This window comes from Kogia breviceps, chromosome 19 (assembly GCF_026419965.1).
Source record: "Kogia breviceps isolate mKogBre1 chromosome 19, mKogBre1 haplotype 1, whole genome shotgun sequence".
Taxonomy (NCBI): Eukaryota; Metazoa; Chordata; class Mammalia; order Artiodactyla; family Physeteridae; genus Kogia; species Kogia breviceps.
In genome coordinates this window covers 43,456,665-43,479,001 of record NC_081328.1, presented here as the reverse complement: position 1 = coordinate 43,479,001, position 22,337 = coordinate 43,456,665, and the positions used below count along the sequence as shown (strand labels likewise).

General features: G+C 44.8%; 2 protein-coding genes across 4 annotated transcripts in view; both read right to left on the bottom strand.

The window, feature by feature from the left end:
• Positions 1-16,026, bottom strand: part of MAP3K3 (mitogen-activated protein kinase kinase kinase 3) — a 74,132-nt gene extending 58,106 nt beyond the window's left edge. Inside the window, exon 1 of one of the 3 annotated variants that reach the window (XM_067022042.1) lies at positions 15,953-16,026. Coding sequence is in view for 2 of the 3 variants with exons in the window: in XM_059046919.2 (XP_058902902.1) it covers positions 6,265-6,268 (4 nt within the window). In the remaining variant the exon portion in view is untranslated. Of the gene's footprint in view, positions 1-6,264; positions 6,587-15,952 lie in introns of those variants that run through there. The other 2 variants (XM_059046919.2, XM_059046920.2) reach the window with 2 other exon arrangements.
• TACO1 (translational activator of cytochrome c oxidase I) lies at positions 15,273-19,523 on the bottom strand. Its single transcript, XM_059047010.2, has 5 exons — positions 18,987-19,523; positions 18,576-18,682; positions 17,086-17,213; positions 16,386-16,563; positions 15,273-16,054 (listed from the first exon to the last, which is right to left on the bottom strand). The coding sequence occupies exons 1-5, from the start codon at positions 19,264-19,266 to the stop codon at positions 15,854-15,856; spliced, it is 894 nt and encodes a 297-aa protein (XP_058902993.1). The 5' UTR covers positions 19,267-19,523; the 3' UTR covers positions 15,273-15,853.
• Positions 19,524-22,337: the final 2,814 nt, after the last annotated feature.

Here is a 22,337-nt window from a genome sequence, read left to right as displayed (position 1 = left end):
GTATCAAAGTAACCAGCCTTAGAATTGAGAATTTCAGTTGTCTCAACTCAGATATTGAAACAAGATGGATGTGAATATACACACAGACACACACACATGCTTTTCAAGTCAAATCCATGACAAGTATGACTAAAGAAATTGTTTCTAATTCTGTATAAGATGATGCTATTGTAAGAGCTGGTTTATCAGGTTGACAAAGTCTGCTTCCAGGAAGCTAACCAATTCCTGGCATTACTTAATGGATAAGAACTTGTTTGGTAGTTCCAGTGCTGAGAACACACTAGAGGAATGGTTTGGTTCTATCTCTTGAAATCTGGGACAACTGACACAAGTGAAACAAAGTAATAGAATCTGATTTTGTGTCAAAGTTGCATATATTTCTAGAGGCAAACGGGTTCTCTTTTTAAAAAAATAAATTTATTTATTTATTTTTGGCTGTGTTGGGTCTTCGTTGCTGTGCGTGGGCTTTCTCTAGTTGCAGCCAGCAGGGGCTACTCTTCGTTGTGGTGTGCAGGCTTCTCATTGCAGTAGCTTCTCTTGTTGCACAGCACAGGCTCTAGGAGCACGGGCTCAGGAGTTGTGGCACATGGGCTAAGCGTGTGGGATCTTCCCAGAACAGGGCTCGAACCCATGTCCCCTGCATTGGCAGGGGGATTCCTAACCACTGCACCACCAGGGAAGCCCTGGTTCTTAAACTGATACTTCAAACTGAGGACATGGATAGACAGGAAGCAAATCGAGTGGTTCTTTTAGGCATTTCTTCCTGGATTGGGATTTTAACTGAATTATCTGTGCTACCGTACGCATTCTTTAAAAAATAAAAACAAACAAACAAACCTTTTAAAAACAAATAGCAGCTTTCTTAGAGTGCAGTAGTCAGTTATATGGACTTTGGAGTCAGAAAGACCTGGCTTTAAGAGGCCTTAAACAAATTACTTATTCTCCCTAAACCTCTATTTCCTCATCTGTAAAATGGAGATAATAAAAGTATCATTACACAAAGCTGCTGTGAAACTTAAGGGAAAAAACAAACAAACAAACAAAAAACCTTACAAGTTATTTCTCATGGTACCTAACACTTAGTAATGCTGAAAAAAATGCTGGCTATTATTATTAGTAATGGAGAAAAGTTTAATGTTGAAAGAAATGCTGGCTATTATTATTAGCAATGGAGAAAAGGTTAATGGGAAAAGACTGGAGGCCACAATCTATCCTAATATTTAACTGTATTTCTGAATTTTTATTATTAATCATTAACAATAACCATTTACTGAATACCTATCATGTATTATACATTAGACAGTTTTGAAAGATACTTTAAGGTATTCAAACTCTAGGGGTAAAAAGACAAAACACACGAATACAAGGTTACACAAATAAAGAGACTGAATTAGACAAGAAACAAACCAGAATACATAAACACACATGTGTAAAAAAAAAAAACGTGTTACAGTGTGAGTAGAGTAGCAAGAGATTATATAGATGATTTTACAGAATAAAGAGTTTTCCAGAAAAGCAAGCTGTTCCAGCTATGCAAGAGAGCTTTACAAATAAACTGAGGAGAAGGACATGAAAGCAAGTGAGCGGTGGAGGAAAAGAAAAGGTCAGGGACTGATCCTCAGTGAATAGTAATGCTATCAAGTAGAGTGGGAAGAAGGTGTGCTGGCACAGAAGGCTTTAAGAGGATTGGGAAAAAAACAAGAGTGACACCACAGAAGCTCAGACCAAAGAATAGCAGGGGCAGGCAGAGGCCAGGCAGGTCCAATGGGGTAGTAGAGGCAGAAACAATTTTACAGGGAATAGAGAAGCTGGAGATTAAAAGAAAATTGGAAGTACTGGAAATCAACAATTCATTCATGAACTTTACATGTGAACAAGTTGAGGCAGAGGTAATAGTATGCTATAACCTTGAAAAGATTTCCGAAGGATGGGGGTGGCCTGACACACTTAAAAGCTACCAGAAAGAAGCACACAGGAAGAAGTAACTCTAGAGATTAGGAGGTTAAGGATCTAGAAGTGAGGAATATTCATAGAAAAAGAAAAGAAGAGATCTATGAAACAAGGTTTACAGTTCAGGCTTAAAAAGTAGAAGCTCTTCAGCAGTCTCAAGCAGACAGCTATCCATAATTATCCAGCGGCGTGTACTTTTCCTTCTCCGCATACCCTGACCTAAGGCATGGGGGCTGCCAGGCAACACACTCCTCTCTCATTAGTCCCAGCAGGAAGTCACTCTTCCAGACTGAGCTATTACCTCTACCTAAAAGCAGGGTCTTAAGGCACTCCCATTTACAAATTCCCTTGGCTAAAAACCCAGAAAAGTTTCCAGAAGCAACATGTCCTTCGATAAACATTGTTGTCCTGCATGATGCCAGGCACTAACTCTTTTCCATATATACAACCCCCAAATTTAATCTTTGTTTTCATTTAACAAACTACTTCTTCACCTTGCTCTACCCAACTCTGCCAGATCATCTGTTCAAACTGCTCACTCAGGAGATCCTGTGCTTCAGAGCGTCTGTGAGTCAGATTTTACTATCTTACTGTTCATGACATGTTACATACTCGCACTGCCTCCACCCTCTCCATACCTAGGCAAACATCATTTCATAGTAAGTATAAGCAAAAAGGTCTGATCCTCAATTCACAAGAAACATTTTTCCTTTTTCCTTCAAGGCCCTGGTTGAATCTTTGCTAGATCTCAAAGTCAAATTCTGGCGTTTATTTTTCTGTTTCTGGGATATAACTGCCCTTCAATATTAACTGATGACTTAAAATTAAAAAATACATATTACAAAGTGAACTATTGCTCCCTCGTAAAAATCAATATATCACCATATTTTATTTTAATGGTTAATGAAACTAACCTTAGAGGTCTGAGGACTATAGGATAATGTATGTCAATCCCAAAACAACAGAATTGATCTCTCCCTCCTATGTACCTTTATAGTTTTGATGAAGTACCTATAACATCTCATTGCACTTATTTGTTTACATGTTTTTGGCTCACCTCACCTAATTGTAACTTCTTAAACACAGGATAAATGTATGTACAGGGTCTAACACTATATCTGACACATAAGAGATGCTCAATAAATGGGCAAAGAAAAAATGGATAGCTTACATAGTCAGAACCAAGTAAACTGCTTCTTCCTCTATGTATTCCCCTAAGTAACGCTAAGCTGGACTGATACTTACTTTTTACAAATGCCTAAAATTCAGCTTTAAAAACCAATCATCATTTTGTAAAGTATCAGAAATCTAGTCGTGACATAGCCATGTTGATTCATTAAACTGTGATCCCAAATTCAATCAAAACAGTTGCTAACTATTTAGAGTATACACAGGTGGTCAGATTCTAGCCAAACTGAATTGAGATTGGTCTAATTGGGAGCTCCCAACAGCCTTGAAGCCCTAGAGACACAAGGCATCTGTAAATCACAACCATTCTGACTTCAAACCAACTTATCAAACCAGAACCACAACATCCTAAATCCTATACTCAGTTCATGATCGTTTCCAATAACTTTTCCAAGTTGTTGCAAATTTTTCAGTAATACTTCCCACTAAATTTTAGATTGCATTTATAGAGTCCAAATAAACACTAGTAAATTAATCTTAGGTGTTATTAACAGCATTTGCCACTATAATTACTAAAACTAGGAGAGAATTTTGGTGTGACCAAGAAAAAATGACCAGTCAAGCCTCAATTTTTTTTTAATAACCACGTAGTATCAAAGCCAAAAGAAAAAAAGACTATTTCCTATTATTTACAAGGATAAGTGTAATTTCCACTAGAAATTTACTGGGGCTAACAGCCAATACAAAATCTGACCTGTTTTCATTACCAACCCAAGCTGTCAAACAAGCTTGAGTCTGGGGCTTAGAACAGCTCAGGAAAATATGACTATTAACCAAGGAACCTGCAGGGCAGGGACTCAAACTAGTTTTAGTCCTTTCCTCACTGGGCTGGAGTTTAACAAGTATAATAAAAATATTAATAAGTCTATGCTTCTCTCTTATTACCCCTTGAACTTATTTAGGACGGCATGCAGCAACTAAAGCATACTAACCTGGGAATTTGATTCTTCATCATTTATATCACCAAAATGGAAACTAGTATTTAAGAGAGACTCTGTGTGTGTGTTTGTACATATATGCTTGCTGAGCCCTATACAAAGCAAACTAAAGGCCAGGTTCTAAGAGGACTCATTATCAGCTCTAATTGCACGTCAAGGTCATCTACTAAAAGGAAACTGAGAATGGTATGAGGGGAGTGTTGAAGAAAGCCAGGCAGTGGTTCTTAAATCAGCTTGTCAGGCAAGTTAATTCTCCCCTCACTGTCTCACTTTCTTCATGTAAAAACTGACATGGGGACAAATGAGAAGACACTGAGTTTTTGGTCCTTTTTCCTTTGGGGCTCTGGACCCTACCTATATAGTTCCTTTCCTCCTCATCATTGTCTCTCCATATACTCACACACTTAAACTTTTTGAAAATATCTTGAAATGTGAAAACAGGCTGACATCTATTTTATTGTTAGGCATGCAATGTAGTCAACGCATCTGGACACTCTAGCTGATTTAGCAGTTGAGAAAGTGGGGAGTAGGAGGTCTGCACACCCTCAAGTATTTCACACTCCCCTTTGGGACTTAAGACTGTCCCCGCAGGACAAAAAGGAAAGACTTAGAAAGATTATCACAAGTGTAGGCTCACAAATCAATTCAAAGATTTAGTTCAATCATCAAATTCCAGAACACAAAATAAATGTGTGAAACCTGGGGAGGACAAGAAGAATTATGTGCCCCATTTATAGTAAATGTTCAATGAGTATTTGGTGAATTATGTATTTAAATACCAGGCCTCACTGGGTTCCTTTTCTGTTTACTGTCACAGACTTTTCCCAGAAAAGCAAGCACTTCTGAAGTAAAGCATGGGAAGGAAACAGTAAGCCCAACAAATGAACAAACCCATCTCTTACTGTATGAGGAGCAGTATGGAACAAAACAAGGTAATTATTCAAAGCCAGAGCGTAAAGATGGGCCGCAAAAGAATATCTGCCCCATGTGACACAGCAAACATTTAACCTCCTACAAAAACGACTTGACCTTGCTATAGGGCAAAGCAAACATTAATGTTCCCTCCTCACAGATGCAATCAATGGCTGTACAAATGATCTTTTTACTGACGTTTACCCCTTGATTATTTATGCCAATACCAAAAACTTTGCACAACTTGCCATTGCAAACAACAGTAGCAAAATAACTGATCCAACAAGAGAAGCAAAGTACATCTAAAATGTTATTTGCTACTTCATCTGGTCCAAGTCATTTGGTAAATTACCAAAAAGGACATGAAATATAATTCAGTTCAAATGCTGCGTGTGGAAGACATTAAAAGCTTTTCTTAGATTACATCTTCACAACAGAAATTGCAAATATCGATTAAAAAGGAAATGATTTCATAGAGATTCTTTTGTGTAGTTAATGTTTCTCTCTTTCAAAAGTTACATAATTTCAGGGATACAGCTAGGTTAAAATAATGGATGTAAAACACTGCAACAAGATTTTTCGAAAGGTAGGATGCGTATTATAACTGGCAGCCCGCGCGACCAATTCCTAACCTCCAGCAATCTGCGTGCAGCTCGCATTTCTCAACCGCGCGGTTGATAACAGTGATTGCCGTTTTAATCACCTCCCAACCTATCTCCCTGCACGCCCTCCCCCCTGCGCTGGGGCGCGCACAGGGCTCGAGAGCAAGCCCCGGGAACTCTCACAGGCCAGCCTGTGTGAGCAAAGGGAAGGAAATGACACAGGCAGGAAAAAAAAGCAAATCAAGGAAAAGACACAACAGCAGCTGGGCCTGCACCAGCCTCCAGCCCGGGCCCCACACTGCGCTCGCGCTCCCCCGCCCTCGGGCTCGCGGTCCGGCTCGCTCGGCCCGGAGCGGGCTGCCCCGCCGAGCATGGGCCCTCGACCCGCCGCCGCTTCTTTGGGATGCGCCGGCCGCGCGGCCCGGAAGGAGGCTGCCGAGTGAGCTCCGTCGGCCGGGGCCGCCTCGGCGGGCCGAGAAGCCAGAACCCCCGCCCGGGCCGCGGAGCCGCTAAGCCGCGAGCAGGGCGGGCGGGCGGGCGCCGGCGGTCCGCAGCCCCGGCCCGGCTGGCTGTCCATGCCTGTCAGGCGGCGGCCCAGGGTCCTCCTCCCCTCAGTCCGGGGCGGGGCAACGCGAAGCAGCGCGGGCATAGGCCGGGGCGGTGGCGACACTCACCCATGGTGGCGATGGCGGCGGCGGCGTCTTGGGCCCGAGTGTCACCTCCGCAGCCGGGGCTGCATGCCGGGGGCCCGGGCGGCGGGGACGGCAGCGGGCCTGGCTCCGCGCAGGGGGCGCGGGCTGCGCTCAGGGCCCCCGCCGCCTCCCCAGGCTCCGGCTCCGGCTCCGCCCGCAGCCGGGCGCTGTGGCATGGGCAGGGTGGCCCGCTACATCCCCGGCGCTCCTCGGCTCGGCCCAGCCCGGCCTCGGCGGCGCCGCTAGGCCCGCTCGACCGCCAGTCCCTCAGTCCCGCAGTCGCTTGGTCCGGCCGCCGTTCTCCACCTCAGGAACGCTCCGAAAAACAAACCGCTGGTCGCGCAGCTCGCCCCCTTGTCTGTCACTCACCCCAGCGCCCACCAATCCTAGGCAGTCACTGGACCTTGGTACCACCCCCCACTCACTTCACCAGCCAATAACAAGGAGGAAGTCGCTGCCCCCGCCGGCCCTCCTCCCCCCCACGCTCTCTCTCCAACATCCTAACTCTCAGCCGCCAGCTAATCATCAGCACCACTTGATGAACCAATCCCGCCTACTCTCGCAGGATGCCAATAGGCGAAGCCAAGGCAGTTTCCGAGGGCTGTCTACCGCCTGCCAATCATTGAAACAGCGCCCGGTTCACTCCGCTGCTAGCCAATCACATAGAGGGCTCTGAGCACCCTCCTCTGCGCATCCCTGGCAGGCTTGCCCTCCCTCTCTCCCTGGGAGGTGTGGGTCGCTCCAATCACAGCTCGCGCTTGAGGCTCCGCCCACATTCCCACCTCCCGTCAGTCACCCAAGGCTCGGCGGGCGCGCGGGCTGGCGCGGTTCCCCGCCGGCTACTTTGGGGCTGGAGTTTGGGAAGGCGGCTGGAGGGGCCCCTTGGCCTCCCGCCCTCCCGGCTCTCGGCGGTCTCTGAGGCTGAGGTCCTGCCCCTCCTTGTGCCCACACCGGGCGCCTAATAAGCGGGGAGGGTTCTGGCTCTGAGCTCTTCCCGGCGTGTGGCCACCTCTGCCGCCGGATCCCCAGGCAAGTCCTCCGGTCCAGACGCTGCGCTTGCCGGGAGGCAGGAGCGGCTTACCACTGCCCGCCTTTGCCTGGGTCTCACACCTCCAGGGCCACACTCTCCAAGGGGCTGGGGTAGTGCCGGAAAGTGGGTCCTAGGAATCTGCTGGCCAGGGCCGAAACCATTAAGTGCAAAGCCAGAGAGGTTCTTTCGGGAAGAAAACTTTTTTTTTTTTTTCCTGGTCATAAAAGCAATACAAGCTCTTTGTATTAAAATTGAAAAAAATAAAAATAAAACTTCCACCCCAGAGATAATTTTATCTTTCCTACCTAAATATACAACGTTTGATAAAAACGGCTTCACATTGTTTTGTAGTGTGCTTACATTTTATCGTAAGTGTTTTCCGGGACCACTGAATATTGTTCCAAAACAATTGTACTGGCTGCATGATATTTCAAAATAGAGATGACCATAATTAATTTTCCCAACCCCCATTGTTCAACATGTTATACACCCAGATCTTCAGATTCCAAGTCTTCCACAATCCGGGTTCCCTTCCTCTGGCCTCTGTTCTACTGTAATATAAATCAGACGCCAGAATCATCTTCCTCTTGTCGTTTTGAACTGTCAACTAAGAACCTTTAGTGGTGGCTTTGCCTTGGTATGAAATCTCTTAAGAATTACCTTAGATTTCTCTCTTCTCTCTCTCTTTACACCCCCCCCCCCCACCATTCAATCAGGCCCCTCGTCCTGTTATTTTTTTCCTCCAACAAGCTTTTAAGTCTGTCATTTTCCCACTTGAGTAGATTCCTACCCAGTTTATTGTAGTTCCTTAACTATAACAACTTCTCTTTTCTGGGAGGTAAAGAGGAGGTAAAGCAGAGAGAACTAATATTTATCAGTCATTTTCTATAAGCCAGGCATATCCTCTCAATCTTTTCAGTAACTTTGAGGTAAGTAGTAGTACTGGTGTTTGAATGATGAAGGTGAAGCTCAGAGAAGGTAAGTATCATGTCCAAGTGGTAAAGCCAGGATCCACATCAGGGCTTTCTGACACCCAAAGGCCACGTTCTTGCACATTTCTCAACTGTTTTTTTCATTATCACCCCCCAAGGAGAAATTTTTTAATTACTTAATTAAATTTAAATTCTCCCTAATGTGAGAAATTAAATATTAAGGGATAAGATTTTGTCAGGTAGGGCTGAGCTTTGAAGCCCATATACCATACATATTATCAAAGATTGTTTTCACCTCGCAAGAATCATTATTAGTCCTGGTGGGGATATCACCCTGTTAAGAATGTGTGTAATAGGCCAGTGCTGGAGGTCACAATCTGCCAATCTGAGGCTCAGATCTAACCCTTAATTTTATTGAGCTGTGAAATAAATATTTTTTTTAAAAAGACATTTATGCCAGTGGAAATGTAGGACCCACTCCTAGATTTAGGAATACTTGCCTGTATTCAAAGATCCATTCAGCAGCTTCTCTTGGAATGTCTAAAACACAACTCCAATTTAATGTATTTTACACTGACCTCTTGATTCTTTCCCCCTTCCCCTACAAACCTTGCTCCTCTGTTTTCCCAATTGTTAAAACACAAACCTAGGAGGCATCTTCCTTGATTTTACTCTTTCCCTAACATCCCTATATCCAGTCATCCAGCAAGTCTTTTCAGCTCTCCTTTCAAAATGTATCTGAATCCAATTACTTCTCACCACTTCCACCCTAGTGCAAGCCACCACCCTCCCTACTGTATAACTGCCCTAGCCTCCTAACTGGTTTCCCTGTTTCCTCTGTGGCCACCCAGCAAATGATTCTCCACAGAGCAGCCAGAGTGATCCTTGTAAAATGTAATTCAGATCATGTCACTCCCCTGCTCTCAACCCTCCAATGGCTTCCCATCACACTTAGAATAGAATCTTCCAGGCCCAAGAGGAGCTGGCTCCAGCCATCCTCTCCCACCTCAACTCTCCTGCTCCCTCAATCACTCCAGCCACACTGGCATTCTCACCATATTTTGAACCTACCAAGCTCAGGACCTTTGCACTTGCCATTTGTTCTGCCTAGAATGCTCTTCCCTAAGATGTTCCCACAGCTAATTCTTGCATTTCATCCAGGTCTCTGCTAAGATATCAACTATTAAGAGCGCCTAAACACATCCAAAATAGCCCCTCTCCCCTCCATCATTCTGTATTTCCATATTCTGCCTTATTTTTCTTCATAGTGCCTGAAATTATATACTTATTGTCTTTCTTCCAACTACAATGAACAGAAGCCGTGTAGGAAGAAGGATTTTGTCCTGTTCACTGTGCTACCACCAGCACTTTGAACAGCACCTCGTACGTAGTAGCACATGCAATACAACTACATTAAGTCTTTAGCTGAAAAGAGCCTTCTGATTTTTCTTCTACTTTCCTACTAACTGCTTTCTTTGAGGGCTTCATTTCTGTTGCCTGCTGCTTAACCAGCCATCTCAAACATTCCCATGCTGCATTTACCATACTGGGCTTTCTTCTGAACTTCAGAGGCATCACCCATTGAGTATCCCATAGGCACCTCAAATTCTACAGGTCCAAACTGAACTGATCATTTTCCTCCATAGTTCTCTATATCCTCTCTCCATCTTCAGTTCCCCAAGTTGGATGCTTTTGAGTTATCTAACTTGGAGAGCTCTTCCTCTCCATTTCCCTTCCCTCACAGCTAATCTCGACCATGTCTCCAATCTGTCCACTCCTCTCCCAGCCCCAGCTCCACCATACTAGTTCAAACCCCCCAAATCTCTCACTTGGATTACTTAGTGTAACAGCCTCTCAAGATCACTCCCATCATAGGGTGATCCTTTAAAATGGATACCTGATCCTGTCATGCTCTGCTTAAAAACTTTATAGAGTTTCCAATCACCCTTAGGACAAGTCGAATACCTGAATGTAGCCAAGAAGGCTCTTCAGGACACAGGCCATTCCTTTTCCAGCCACAAGTTTTTCCATTTCCCAGGTCCAACAACCCCATCATTCAAATTCTGTGTTCTGGCCACACAGAACCACCGGCAGTTCCTCAAATATGACTCTCTTTTGCCTCTAACCTCTGCATGTGCTATTTTCTCTGTCTCGAACACTCCTCTCCTCCATTCTTGCCCCACCCCCATTCTTTCAGGGAAGAACTAAGCCTAAACATTGCTCCCTTCAGGAAGACTTTCCAGGTAGAAACCCCTAAATCTGGGTACCAGAGCACCTAGTACACTTTCTTCATCAAAGTGCTAATCTTACTCTATTGTAATTGCCTTTAAGAAAGTAAGCATAAAGACAGAGGCTGTGTCATTCAAAAAAGATGGCCTAGCATCTCTCACAGCACATTCAAAAAAAACAAATATTTGGGACTTCCCTGGTGGTACAGTGGTTAAGACTCTGTGCTCCCAATGCAAGGGGCCCGGGTTTGATCCCTGGTCACGGAACTAGATCTCACATGCATGCCACAACTAACAGTTCACGTGCCTCAACTAAAGGAGCCGGCAAGCTGCAACTAAGGAGCCCACCTGCCACAACTAGACCCGGTGCAACCAAATAAATGAATAAAATAAATATATTTTTTAAAAACTCAGAATTCACAAGATATAAATTAATTAGGCTTCACTCTACTGGCTCTTAAAAACAGTCAAAGTGTTCAATGTATAATTCTTTTTTTTTTTTTTGCGATACACGGGCCTCTCTCACTGTTGTGGCCTCTCCCATTGCGGAGCACAGGCTCCGGACGCGCAGGCTCAGCGGCCATGGCTCACGGGCCCAACCGCTCCACGGCACGTGGGATCCTCCCGGACCGGCACGAACCCGCGTCCCCTGCATCGGCAGGAGGACTCTCAACCACTGCGCCACCAGGGAAGCCCTATAATTCTTAAAAAAAAAAAAATTATTTGTTGAATAAATAAGTGAACTTCCAATGGAGATGTTAGTAATTGAATGTAATTTCCACAAGTGTGTCCTTTTAGCTATGTATTTTATCTACTCGATGTTGTCTCTCTCCTCACTCTTCATTTTCCCAACTGGGCCAGGCCTTCTTAAGTCTATTCCCCTAGCTTTACACTGAGTAGATGCATGTGAGCATGTGAGCCACTCCTGACCCCAAGACTCATTAGGCAGCCAATCACACACCAGCTGCACATTTTCCTTTTTTCTTCCAAGAGCATAGGACACATGACAGGGAACAATAAATACAAATGAATAAATTTCCTTAAGGGATAGCTCAATGAATTTGGTGTAAAAAAGAAAACAAACCAAAAATCCTATCACCTAATTTGATGAAAATTCTTTTAATTCAGAGGTAAAGTGGAATATATTCAGATTACCAGTTCAACCAATTAGTTTATCCGCATTGTTAAGGAGTGATGTACACAGAAGATTTTTACATCTTCTTTACATTTTTATATATTGACATTTACTTCTAAAGAAAAATTGCTTTTCGTATTGAAATTCCACTTCTATAAATTTATCCTAAAGAATACTTTGCAAGAGAGCAAAGGTAAAGAATGTTCATCGTAGCATCTTCTGTAAGATAGACAACCCAAATGTCCATTGATAAAGACTAGTTAAATAAATTATGGCACATTAATTAATACAATAAAATACTATGTAGCTACTAAAAAGAATGAAGCAGACGTCTCCATTCTAATACCAAAAGGAATCCAGGATATATCTGGGGGGGGGGGGGCGCAGGAGACAGGTTATAAAGCAGATATATATAGGGTGATCACATTTCAGTTTTTAAAAAAGTTCTTTCACACTTAGTGGGAAAAAAGGCCAACATACACTGAACACTTCCTATTGCCAGGCACTGTTTTAAGTGCTTAGCATATATTAACTTATTTAATTCTCAAAACAACCTTATGATATAGATGCTATTATCCCCATTTTATAGATGAAGAAATAAGTACAAAGAGCTTAAGTTCTTCCCCAAGGTTGCTAGCAACTGACAAAACTCAGAATTTGTTCCCCAGCAGACTGATACCAATGAGTAGAGCAGACTGTTAACAGTGGTTGTTATTTTAGGAGGTTAGGATTAGATGGGACTTTTATTTTTTTGCTATATATTTCTATAAGGTTTGACTTTTTAAAAAACAATAAAGATTACCTTTTTGGCACAAACCAAAGAAAGATAAAAAGAGGAAAAAGTAAAAACTTCTATCCCATTCACTGTCTGGGGATAGAATAAAGAGAGAAAGTGATTTCAGTCAAGACGAGTGTAGTATCTATCATGACACTCTCTTTTGTGAGATCTACTGGCTCATTTATTTTCTCTTCATAGAATGTCTTCACAGGAGTCCTCAGGGATTCAAAAGTTGAGGACTCTTAGAGTGTGAAGCTTTATTGACAGCTGTGCTATTTATTTCTGAGAGGAAAAAAAAGTAACTCAACCACACGACTGAATTTCCGTAGTTGGCTAGAGGCAGAGTCTTCATTGTTCCTGTCTGATTCAGCGGGGGCCCCTGGCAGAGTTGGGGCAGCGACATACTACACGAGCACTTCTTGTAAGAGTCAAGGCTATGGACAGAGCTTGTCACTGATACTTCCATCCCACTGAAAGGAAACTTGAAAATGAGCCCAAGCCAACTCAAGGCTCTAAATGATTTTGTGTTGCTAAGACAATGACCAAAGATAAGGCAAAGGCAAGCCAGGACCAGACCCTATTCTTTTGACTTTAAGGTACACCTGAATCCCACCCTCTCACATGCTGTCTCCCTAATAGGACAATAATGTGACTAGTTTTCTTTTTAAAAAAATGTTTCCCTGATAAAAGTAAGACACGATTATTGAAAATAAAACTCAATTATAACATCACCACCCAGAGATAACCAGTTTTGATATTTTGGTATACTTCCTTCTAGTCTTTCTTTAAAAGTTCATATATAAAGTATGATACATATTTTAAAACTTAGACCATACTATACATATAGTTTTGCATCTTTGTTTTTCACTTAACATTGTATTATAAACATTTTCTCTGACATAAAATATTCTTTGAGTGCTTCCCTGGTGGCGCAGTGGTTAAGAGTCCGCCTGCCGATGCAGGGGACACGGGTTCGTGCCCCGGTCCGGGAAGATCCCACATGCCGCGGAGCGGCTGGGCCCGTGAGCCATGGCCGCTGAGCCTGCGCGTCCAGAGCCTGTGCTCCGCAACGGGAGAGGCCACAACAGTGAGAGGCCCGCGTATCGGAAAAAAAAAAAAAAAAAAAAAAAAAAAAAATATATATATATATATATATATATATATTCTTTGAAAAATAATTTCTAGTGGCAGAATAACTCATACCCTCTCTACTTAACTATTCAGTTACATAGTTAACTATTTAACCTATATAGCTAAGGGTCTCTTTACCAGATCTAGAGGCAGAGCAGGTCCAAAGTAAGCTTTCATTTCTGCCTTTCCCAGACTAACTGCAGGGAAGACTGCAGGGCACCGCCAGGGGTCAGTGCAGAGCTGTTTAGTATGTCTTGATGCAAGAAAAACTGGTTACACAAGAATTCACATTAACAAATCCTATCTATTAGATTAGAGGACTATTCACATGAGTAACCACGTTCCCTTCTACAGCAGGCTTCCTTAGTACAGATTTCTCAGATCAGAATGACCACATTCCTCCAAATTAATTTATATTCAACATTTATAATAGACCTTGGTTTATTTTATAGAGATGTAGTTCTCACCTGCTTGGTATGAGATCATCTGTGCATAAAATACTTGGCCTATTTTATAGGTTTGTTTTGAAAAGCAAATTGGCCTGATTATTTTATAGGTTTGTTTTGAAAATCAAATAAATAAAATATAAAAGTATCTTATAAATTAGGAAGTGGCATTTAAACTTCACATTGTCCTATTTTAATGATGTGCTATTCAGATATTTAGATGAGTTATCTCCTCTAAAAACTAAAGAATGCCAGGTAGTACCAAAATTATGAGATGAGGTATAACAGCATATGCTTTGGCACCTCCCTCTAGCCTTCACTCTCCAGCTGTTGAAGTCATCATGGAATTAGTAATCTGTTTTTCCTAGAAGGTGAAGTTATCCTTTATAGCCAATTTGGTTTTAGTTTTTTTCCATCCTCATTTACCTAAGAGTCCTTCATGAAAATTACTCTGAGCTCAGAACTGGCTTAAACAACTTACAAGGTGAACAATAGGGATCAAAAAGCCGCTCCAGGCCCGACACGCTTGACGGGCTCCAGCACAGGTGGTTGGCACTCCTTGTCTCTCTAAATCCAGAAATGACTCAGGAACAAAAGTCACCAAGGCCCCTATTTCCCACCTGGCCAGGCTTCTGACTCAGCCTTCTTTCTGTTCTTATTTCCTTTCCAGTTCCCAGGGCCCCATCATCTGGCATCAGGGATGACAAGGAGACAGGGTTGGGCATTCTGGTGATCAAGCAGCTTTCCAAACCAGCTTGGTACAGCCCTTCCTGAGTACAGCCCACTGACAGGTCCACTCTGAGCAATCTCAGAACACAGAGGGACCCAGGCAAAGCAGCACCTGGAGTCCCTTATCATTGGCACTTGATCTCCTTCGGGGCTACAGCCTTAAGCTCTCTGACAGAAGAAGGGTACAGAGGCCACACAAAGAGAACAAGGATGCATGCACAGCACCTCACATTGCCCTCGGACAGCTCTGGTAGAGAGCAATCCTGTGTCTTCCCCCTGAGGTTCTGTGTCTTAGAGTGGATCTAACGCAGGGCATCAATTGAACAGCTTGTAAGTGCAGTTCCTGGTACACAGTAGGTGTTTGATCAATATTAGTTATGTGAAAGAATGACAGGTTTAAGCCATCAGATGAGCACTAGAGCACAAAACACCTGGAGGGAGCTACATGTCTATGGTCAATCAAAAAAATAAAGTCTTGGGATTGGAGTAGTGGAACTAAGCCTATAGACTTGAAAGGAAGTCAAGAGGGTCCTAGCAACTGGACACAAACCCAGGAAAACTCAAGAGTCATACAACAGCAGTGCAGCAACCCAGATCAATAACTTATTATTTAAGAGCAGTTTCGGGCTTCCCTGGTGGCGCAGTGGTTGAGAATCCGCCTGCCGATGCAGGGGACACGGGTTCATGCCCCGGTCCGGGAAGATCCCACATGCCGCGGAGCGGCTGGGCCCGTGAGCCATGGCCGCTGAGCCTGCGCGTCCGGAGCCTGTGCTCCGCAACGGGAGAGGCCACAGCAGTGAGAGGCCCGCGTACCGCAAAAAAAAAAAAAAAAAAAAAAAAAGAGCAGTTTCTAGTACATGGGACCTCAGGGCAGCTACCATCCCCACAAGGGCCAACTTCCTGAGATCAGAATCTGACCAGCTGACTGGCCTCACTCTGCATCCAGAAGGATGTGGAGGGACTCACCTGGGAGGGCATTGAGACACCAGCAGAGCTGACAAAGAGGCTTCACAAAAGTGCAGGGATTCCGCTGACCACAAACTACAGGTCGTATGCTTCCTAACCTGCTAGACCACCCACCGCCCTGACCTGCTTGAGTCTCAGAGGACGCTGCAGAAGCTTGTGCTCCAGAACAGGCTGCCGGGGGGCACGTACAGCCTGGCTACTCGATGTTGTCATAGACGTGGATCACGTCATCGTGGTTGCCGAGAGCCTGGATGAGATGGGCAGCCTGCTCCAGGTCAGGGTCAGCCAGCCGTACCTTTGTGTTGGGGATGAACTCTAGCATACAGGACACAGAACACAGGCCCAGGGAGTCCAGCTTCTTCCTCACTTGATGCAGTGAAGAGGCATCACAAATAAACTAGGAACAAAGGAAAGTCAGGAGGTAAGTAGCCAGGAGATAACAGGACAAAGCTGGACAGAAGTCTGCAAAACCTGAATGGAATTATTGTATCACTGGGTTTAAGTCTTCACTGGCAGAAACAGAGTTTTCAATGTTCTGAATCCTTCTCATCGTCCTCAAGAGAGTAAGCCCTATCGGGTATTCTCTTAGTAAATGTCTGTGCAATATGTGAGCTCTTTATCTCACCTGTACCCCGGGCACAGAGAAGAAGAGACTGACAGAAGCATGCCTTAACGTGTCAATCAAGGGCCTCTCGGAAGTCCACCAAACACTAAGGCTTCATACTCACTTTAAAAATGTTCGTTTCCTCTTCATCTTCAATTTCCTTGACATCCTCAGCTCCTGCTTCTATTGCCAGCTCCAGGGCACGCTCTAGATTCACAGCTTTCTTCTCTTTGTCCTCCACTCCAACCACGATCACCCCCTTTTTGTCAAAGGAGTGGCGAGCTCCTTCAGCCATCATTCCCCTAACAGGGAAGGAAATGGGCCAGAAAGAATACCTTTAGACACTCAGTCTCCACACAGCACTGCCAAGCACTCATTCCCACCCAGCCCCTGGAGTATAAACAGACATGGAGCAGCTCTCTTCCTGAGGCAGATGCAGCTACCACTGGACAAGGGAATAATCCAAACATAACCCCAACCCTCTATTTTCTGCCCTGTATGGAGTCTGGAGGATGCAAAGTCTTTGCTCATCAATTCCTGTGCAATTAAGATTCCAATCCTGGTTGTACATGTTAAGACCTGGACATTATACAGACCGACGGGATAATGGGACAGAGAGCTTGTTCTACACCTGATGAACAAGTCTTTTGGATCCTGCCCAGTACAGAACACATTAAGGGAGAATAAATGATACCACTTGGATTCTGCTAAGGATGAAGTGTGTGTAAAACTTGAAACGCCACCAGGAACAACAGTACTTTCCCTGCACAGAATCGGAACCTAAAGACGCCGTACCCTTCTGCTCTCCCCAGACACACACCTACCCATTCTTGTTCAGGATATGTTTGACGTCCGAGTAGCACTTGGAGCTACTGTTAGACAGCGCCTCGATGAGAAGAGAAGAGCCACCGGGGCCTCGGCCCTCATACAACAAATAAATATCCTTGGTTTTCTGCAATAAACAACATAAGCACATTTTCCGGTTTCCTAGTTCCCTCCTACATGCCAGCCCAGGCACCACAAAGTTGACTCCATGGGATGGGCTCCCTGGGCTGGAGCGTAGGTTGTTAAGCTTCAATTTTGTCCTCCCCTCTTACAGGAGGCCCTTGGGACCGACTTTTGAGATAATTGGAAGTACTCTCCCTTACTTGGAAGGCAGTCTGTTTCTCTTGTCCCTGAAGAATCAATCTGCCGTCTCCCAGCTTTGTTTCCGCCCCTCCCCAGCTGAATCCCGCATCCACCCTGCCACAGCGCCTACTAAAACTCACTCTCGTACACCTTATCCCGCATGAAACCCACCTGTGCTCCTACCCCAGGGCTGCTGAGTACTGCCACGTGAAATGACACATCTGAGCCTTATCAAATAGCATAGCCTCAAACTTCAAACAATCAATCAAAAACTCTAATGACCACTCTCATCTGGATCTCCCACACTGCCTCTGTTCATTCTCTGCCCACGCATCCGATCTTCACCACTCTCTCCATCACCCTGCCCTGCCGTCTTCCCAGGAACTCTCAACTGATGACTTCTCCCTTCCTCCTTCACAAAGGAAACTAAGGACACCAGGTGGGGGAAAATCCTCTGCCTCCACCGCCTTATCTGCATCACACCTGACAGGAAGGCAGTATGTATGATGGTTAGGCATAGGCTCTGGAGTCTGTCTGGTTCCCAGTCTGTCATTTTCTGTGTGATGTGGTCAAGTCGCCTAATCTTTCAGTGCCTCAGTTTCCACTTAAGGTTGTTCTGAGGATTCAGTGAGGTAATGCATACAAAGTTCTTATCAAAGAACTTGGCCTGGAATAGCACTCAATAACTGTTAGCAATTAAGATGACTACTACTTCCTCAGATCCTTCCCCCTTGTCCTAGAGAAGAGGTGTCCCCTCAGCTGGGCTTGAAGACAATTCCCACACCTAGGCTCTACATGCCAGCCCCTCCCACTATCACTATCATCTGCACCCTCTCTCTTTCTACTGGCTTTTCTCCTTTAAGGCATGAATATCAGAAAAACAAACCCTTCCTCAAACTAACAACAGGGCTTTCCCCATACTGTGCCCCTTCTTTTTACCCCATCCCCTCAAAACTCAGCTCAGCAGTCCTAGGCTATATAGTTCTGTACACTGTCTATACATCCTTTTCCTGACTGTGCTCCCATAACCAATGGCCGAGAGAAGAGTCACCGGAAGGCTCTGGGTTGGGGGTATCAACAACATCACTACCCTTCTCTGATAATTTAAAGTGTGTGTGGTGGCCTTCCAGACATGTGTCCTGTAGGTGCTGTGATCAAAAACAAGAAAGTTAAACTGAGGACACACCTCCATTTTCAGTGCTGCCTCCATTGTTGCCTTGGGCATGTGCTTGCTGCGACACACCTCTAAGACGCTGGCCAGGTTGCTATTGAACTCGGGGTTGGGGCCTCCTTCTGAGATAGAAAAGAGTAAGCAGAGACATCTCATTATGACATGAGAGAAAAAAGGGATTTCCGCCTCCTACCCCCATCAGCCAAAAAAGAGACAAGTCAGCACTTAGATCTCGGTTTGTTGAGGACACTTTATCCAGTGTTTGAATGAGATCTGGGTAAGTATTCTGGAAAAGAAGTTTTCAATTCGTTCTGAATGAAAGGCCGAGGATCGGGGTGGGCCTGGCCCAACTCTAGGAGGCAAGCAAAGCCGTGGGCATCGTGAGGGCAAGAGGCTACCACCGGTGGGTGACCGTCAAGTTCTCACCTTTAACCGCTAGGCGAATGCTCAAACTGAGCTTGGAGAAGATGCGACTCCTTTCGGTGTCCTTGGGACCCTTGATGTGCCGGACTTTGGACCACTTGTTGTGCCCGGCGAGGACTTCTGCCGTGAGGTGCAGCGTCCGGCCCCCACAGGGGCTACAGCCTGAGGGCTCAGGCTGGAAGGCCGGGAGGAAGCACGGAAGAGCCACCCGGACCCCGGGGCCTCGCGCCCACAAGCACTGGGCAGCGGCCCTGCTCAAGGTGACAGCGGCCCAAGCCGCCATCGGCTCCGACCCTGGGCCAAGGTCAGCAAGAGCAGCGGCCGAGGTCAGTTCGCCGAGTCCGCCACCGAAACAAGCAGGTCCACAGCCTGCGGCCTCCTCCACCCGTCACTGGAGAGCCAAAGGCTCAGGCCCACCCCGGGCAGCCGGAACACGAAGTACGCCGCACCTTCCCCGCGGCAGCCGAGAGTGGGAACATTCAGCGGTGTAGCACACTTCCTTTTCCCGGTCCGTCCGAAAAACGCGTCCCCACCGCCCACAAAAGCCGTTCCGTCGCGTGGTACTTGCTTTTCTGCTGCTTGCAGCTGCGCAGAGCCTGGGCAGAGGTGGGGCAACCCTGTGCTCAATCCGTCCTGGTTGCCTGGGGAGCGCCGGACTTTACTTCCCACAATGATCTAGTAGAGATACATCTGGGTTATGAAACTGATTTTACTTCAGAATGACTTCCCAACTCTAAGCAGGCCTAGAATGATGTTTTGTTGTTGCAAAGAAATAGGTAGTTCCAATCACTTCACTTTAAGGTAGGGAAATCGCCGCCCAGAGATGTGATTTATCCAATCATTTAGTCTCTCTGAACTTCCTCTTCGATATCTGTAAATAAGGATGCTCCTACTTGCTTTACCAACGTAAGAGGGTTGAAAAAATCTCTTGGAGGTTTAAAGTAATAAAATCGTATGTAAATAGTAGCAGCAATCATAGTGATGAAGTCCCTAAATGAAAGAGACGCTTGCCATCCTGGAGAGGGAGGATGATCAGAAGAATTTCCTGGAGCCTAATTCCCCTCTGCATTTTCCCTCTGCTCTCCCAGAAGAGAAAACCGATGCCATTAGGAGGAGAAGGTATAGAAGAAACAAAGCAGCAACTGTGAACAACTTTCCAGTGGCTCCCCAGGCTGGTGAGATTAAATCCAAAAACTTGGTGTGTTAGATAGTGAGCAGGTTAAGTTTGTGGCCTCTGGTCTGAACTGGTGGGTTCAAACCCCGGTTGTTACACTTACTAGTGTAACTTTGGGCAAGTTCCTTTACTTTCCTATATTTCAGTTTTCTTACCTGTAGAATGGCCTTGCTATGATTACATGGGATAACGGATAAAATACACAGGCATAGGTATTATGTTATTTTTTAGTTATTATTATGTAAGAACCTTCGTAATCTCAGATCTACTCATTTTTCTGGTCTCACGTCCTGACACTACGGTCCAGTGGGAGGGAATTATACTCACTGTACTCTGAATACAAGTTCTTTATCACCTCTTTGCCCCTATCTGCTTGGAGTGAACTTCACTGTCTCGGTGATAAAATCTTCATCATGCTTTAAGACCCAGTTCAGCTGTCCCCTCCTTGGTTAAAGCCTTCCTAAGAGTCCTTCTTTGAGTTTTTAGCTGTAACTAATAGTGCACTTATGAATTGTTTATTATTTTTTATTATCGAAGCTACTTGGGCTGGGCACTCTCCTCCTTGTACTTTGTATATTATGTAGAAACACCAGATTGCTCCTACTGCTTCCCCCAATTCTTGTATTAAGCACAAACCTGTGTCTTTGCTGTTCTCCCTCACTTCTGGCTAATTTTTGTTCTTCCTTCAAGATTCAGCTCAGGCATCATTTCCCACCAGAGGAAAACATCTCCAAATTCTCCGTTTGGGTTCAGATGCCCTACTCTGTGTGTTCACATAACCCTTCATACATGTCTGTACCTTAACACTTTTTTTTTTTTTTTGTGGTACGCGGGCCTCTCACTGTTGTGGCCTCTCCCGTTGCGTAGCACAGGCTCCGGACGCACAGGCTCAGAGGCCATGGCTCACGGGCCCAGCCGCTCCGCGGTATGTGGGATCTTCCCGGACTGGGGCACGAACCCGTGTCCCCTGCATTGGCAGGCGGGCTCTCAACCACTGCGCCACCAGGGAAGCCCAACACTTACTTTTTTAATATAAAAATGTTTGTCTCTGCCATGATATTAAATTCTTTGAGAGCAGGACTGTACTCCTGTGCCCAGTACAGCTTTTTTTTTTAACAAAAACTTTACTGACAAGTAATTTAAATATCATACAAATCACCAATTTAAAGTGTACAATGTTTTTTTAGTATATTCAGATTTGTGCAGCCATCACCAAAATTTTACATTTTCATCACTCCCTAAAGAAAGTACCCATTAGCAGTTACTCCCCATTTTCCCCAGTTCCCCCAGTCCTAGGCAACCACCAGTTTACTTCTGTCTCTATGGGTTTGCCTATTCTGGACATTTCATATGAATGGAATCATACAATATGTGGTTCTTTTGACTGGCTTCTTTCAATTAGCATCATGTTTTCAGGGTTCATCCATGTTGTTAACTAATGTTCCATTGCATGAATACACCACTTTTTATTTATCCATTCATCAGTTGATGGAAATTTGGGTTTTTTCCACCTTTTGACCATTCTGAATAATGCTGTTATGAACGTTCACATACAGGTTTTTGCGTAGACATATATTTTCATTTCTCTTGGTTATATGCCTAGGAGTGGCATTGGTGAGTCATACAGTAACTCTGTTTGATCTTTTGAGGAACTGCCAGAGTGTTTTCCAAAATGGTTGCATTGTTTACATCCCTACCAGTAATGTACGAGGGTTCCAATTTCTCCACATCCTTGCCAAAACTTGTTATCATCTCTTTTTAACTCTAGCTGTTGTCATCCTAGTGCGTATGAAGTGGTATTTCATTGTGGTTTTGTTTGTTTTTTCTCTTGGTGGTTTTGATTTCTATTTCCCAAATGACTAATGATGTTGATCATCTTTTCATGTGCTTGCTAGCTATTCATATAGAGTATTACGTTTTGTAATTTAAAAATATAGCTTAGGGGCTTCCCTGGTGGCGCAGTGGTTAAGAATCCGCCTGCCAATGCAGAGGAGAGGGGTTCGAGCCCTGGTCAGGGAAGATCCCACATGCCGCGGAGCAACTAAGCCCGCGCGACACAACTACTGAGCCCGCGCACCACAACTACTGAAGCCCGCGTGCCTAGAGCCCGTGCTCCATAACAAGAGAAGCCACCACAATGAGAAGCCCGCGCACTGCAATGAAGAGTAGCCCCTACTCGC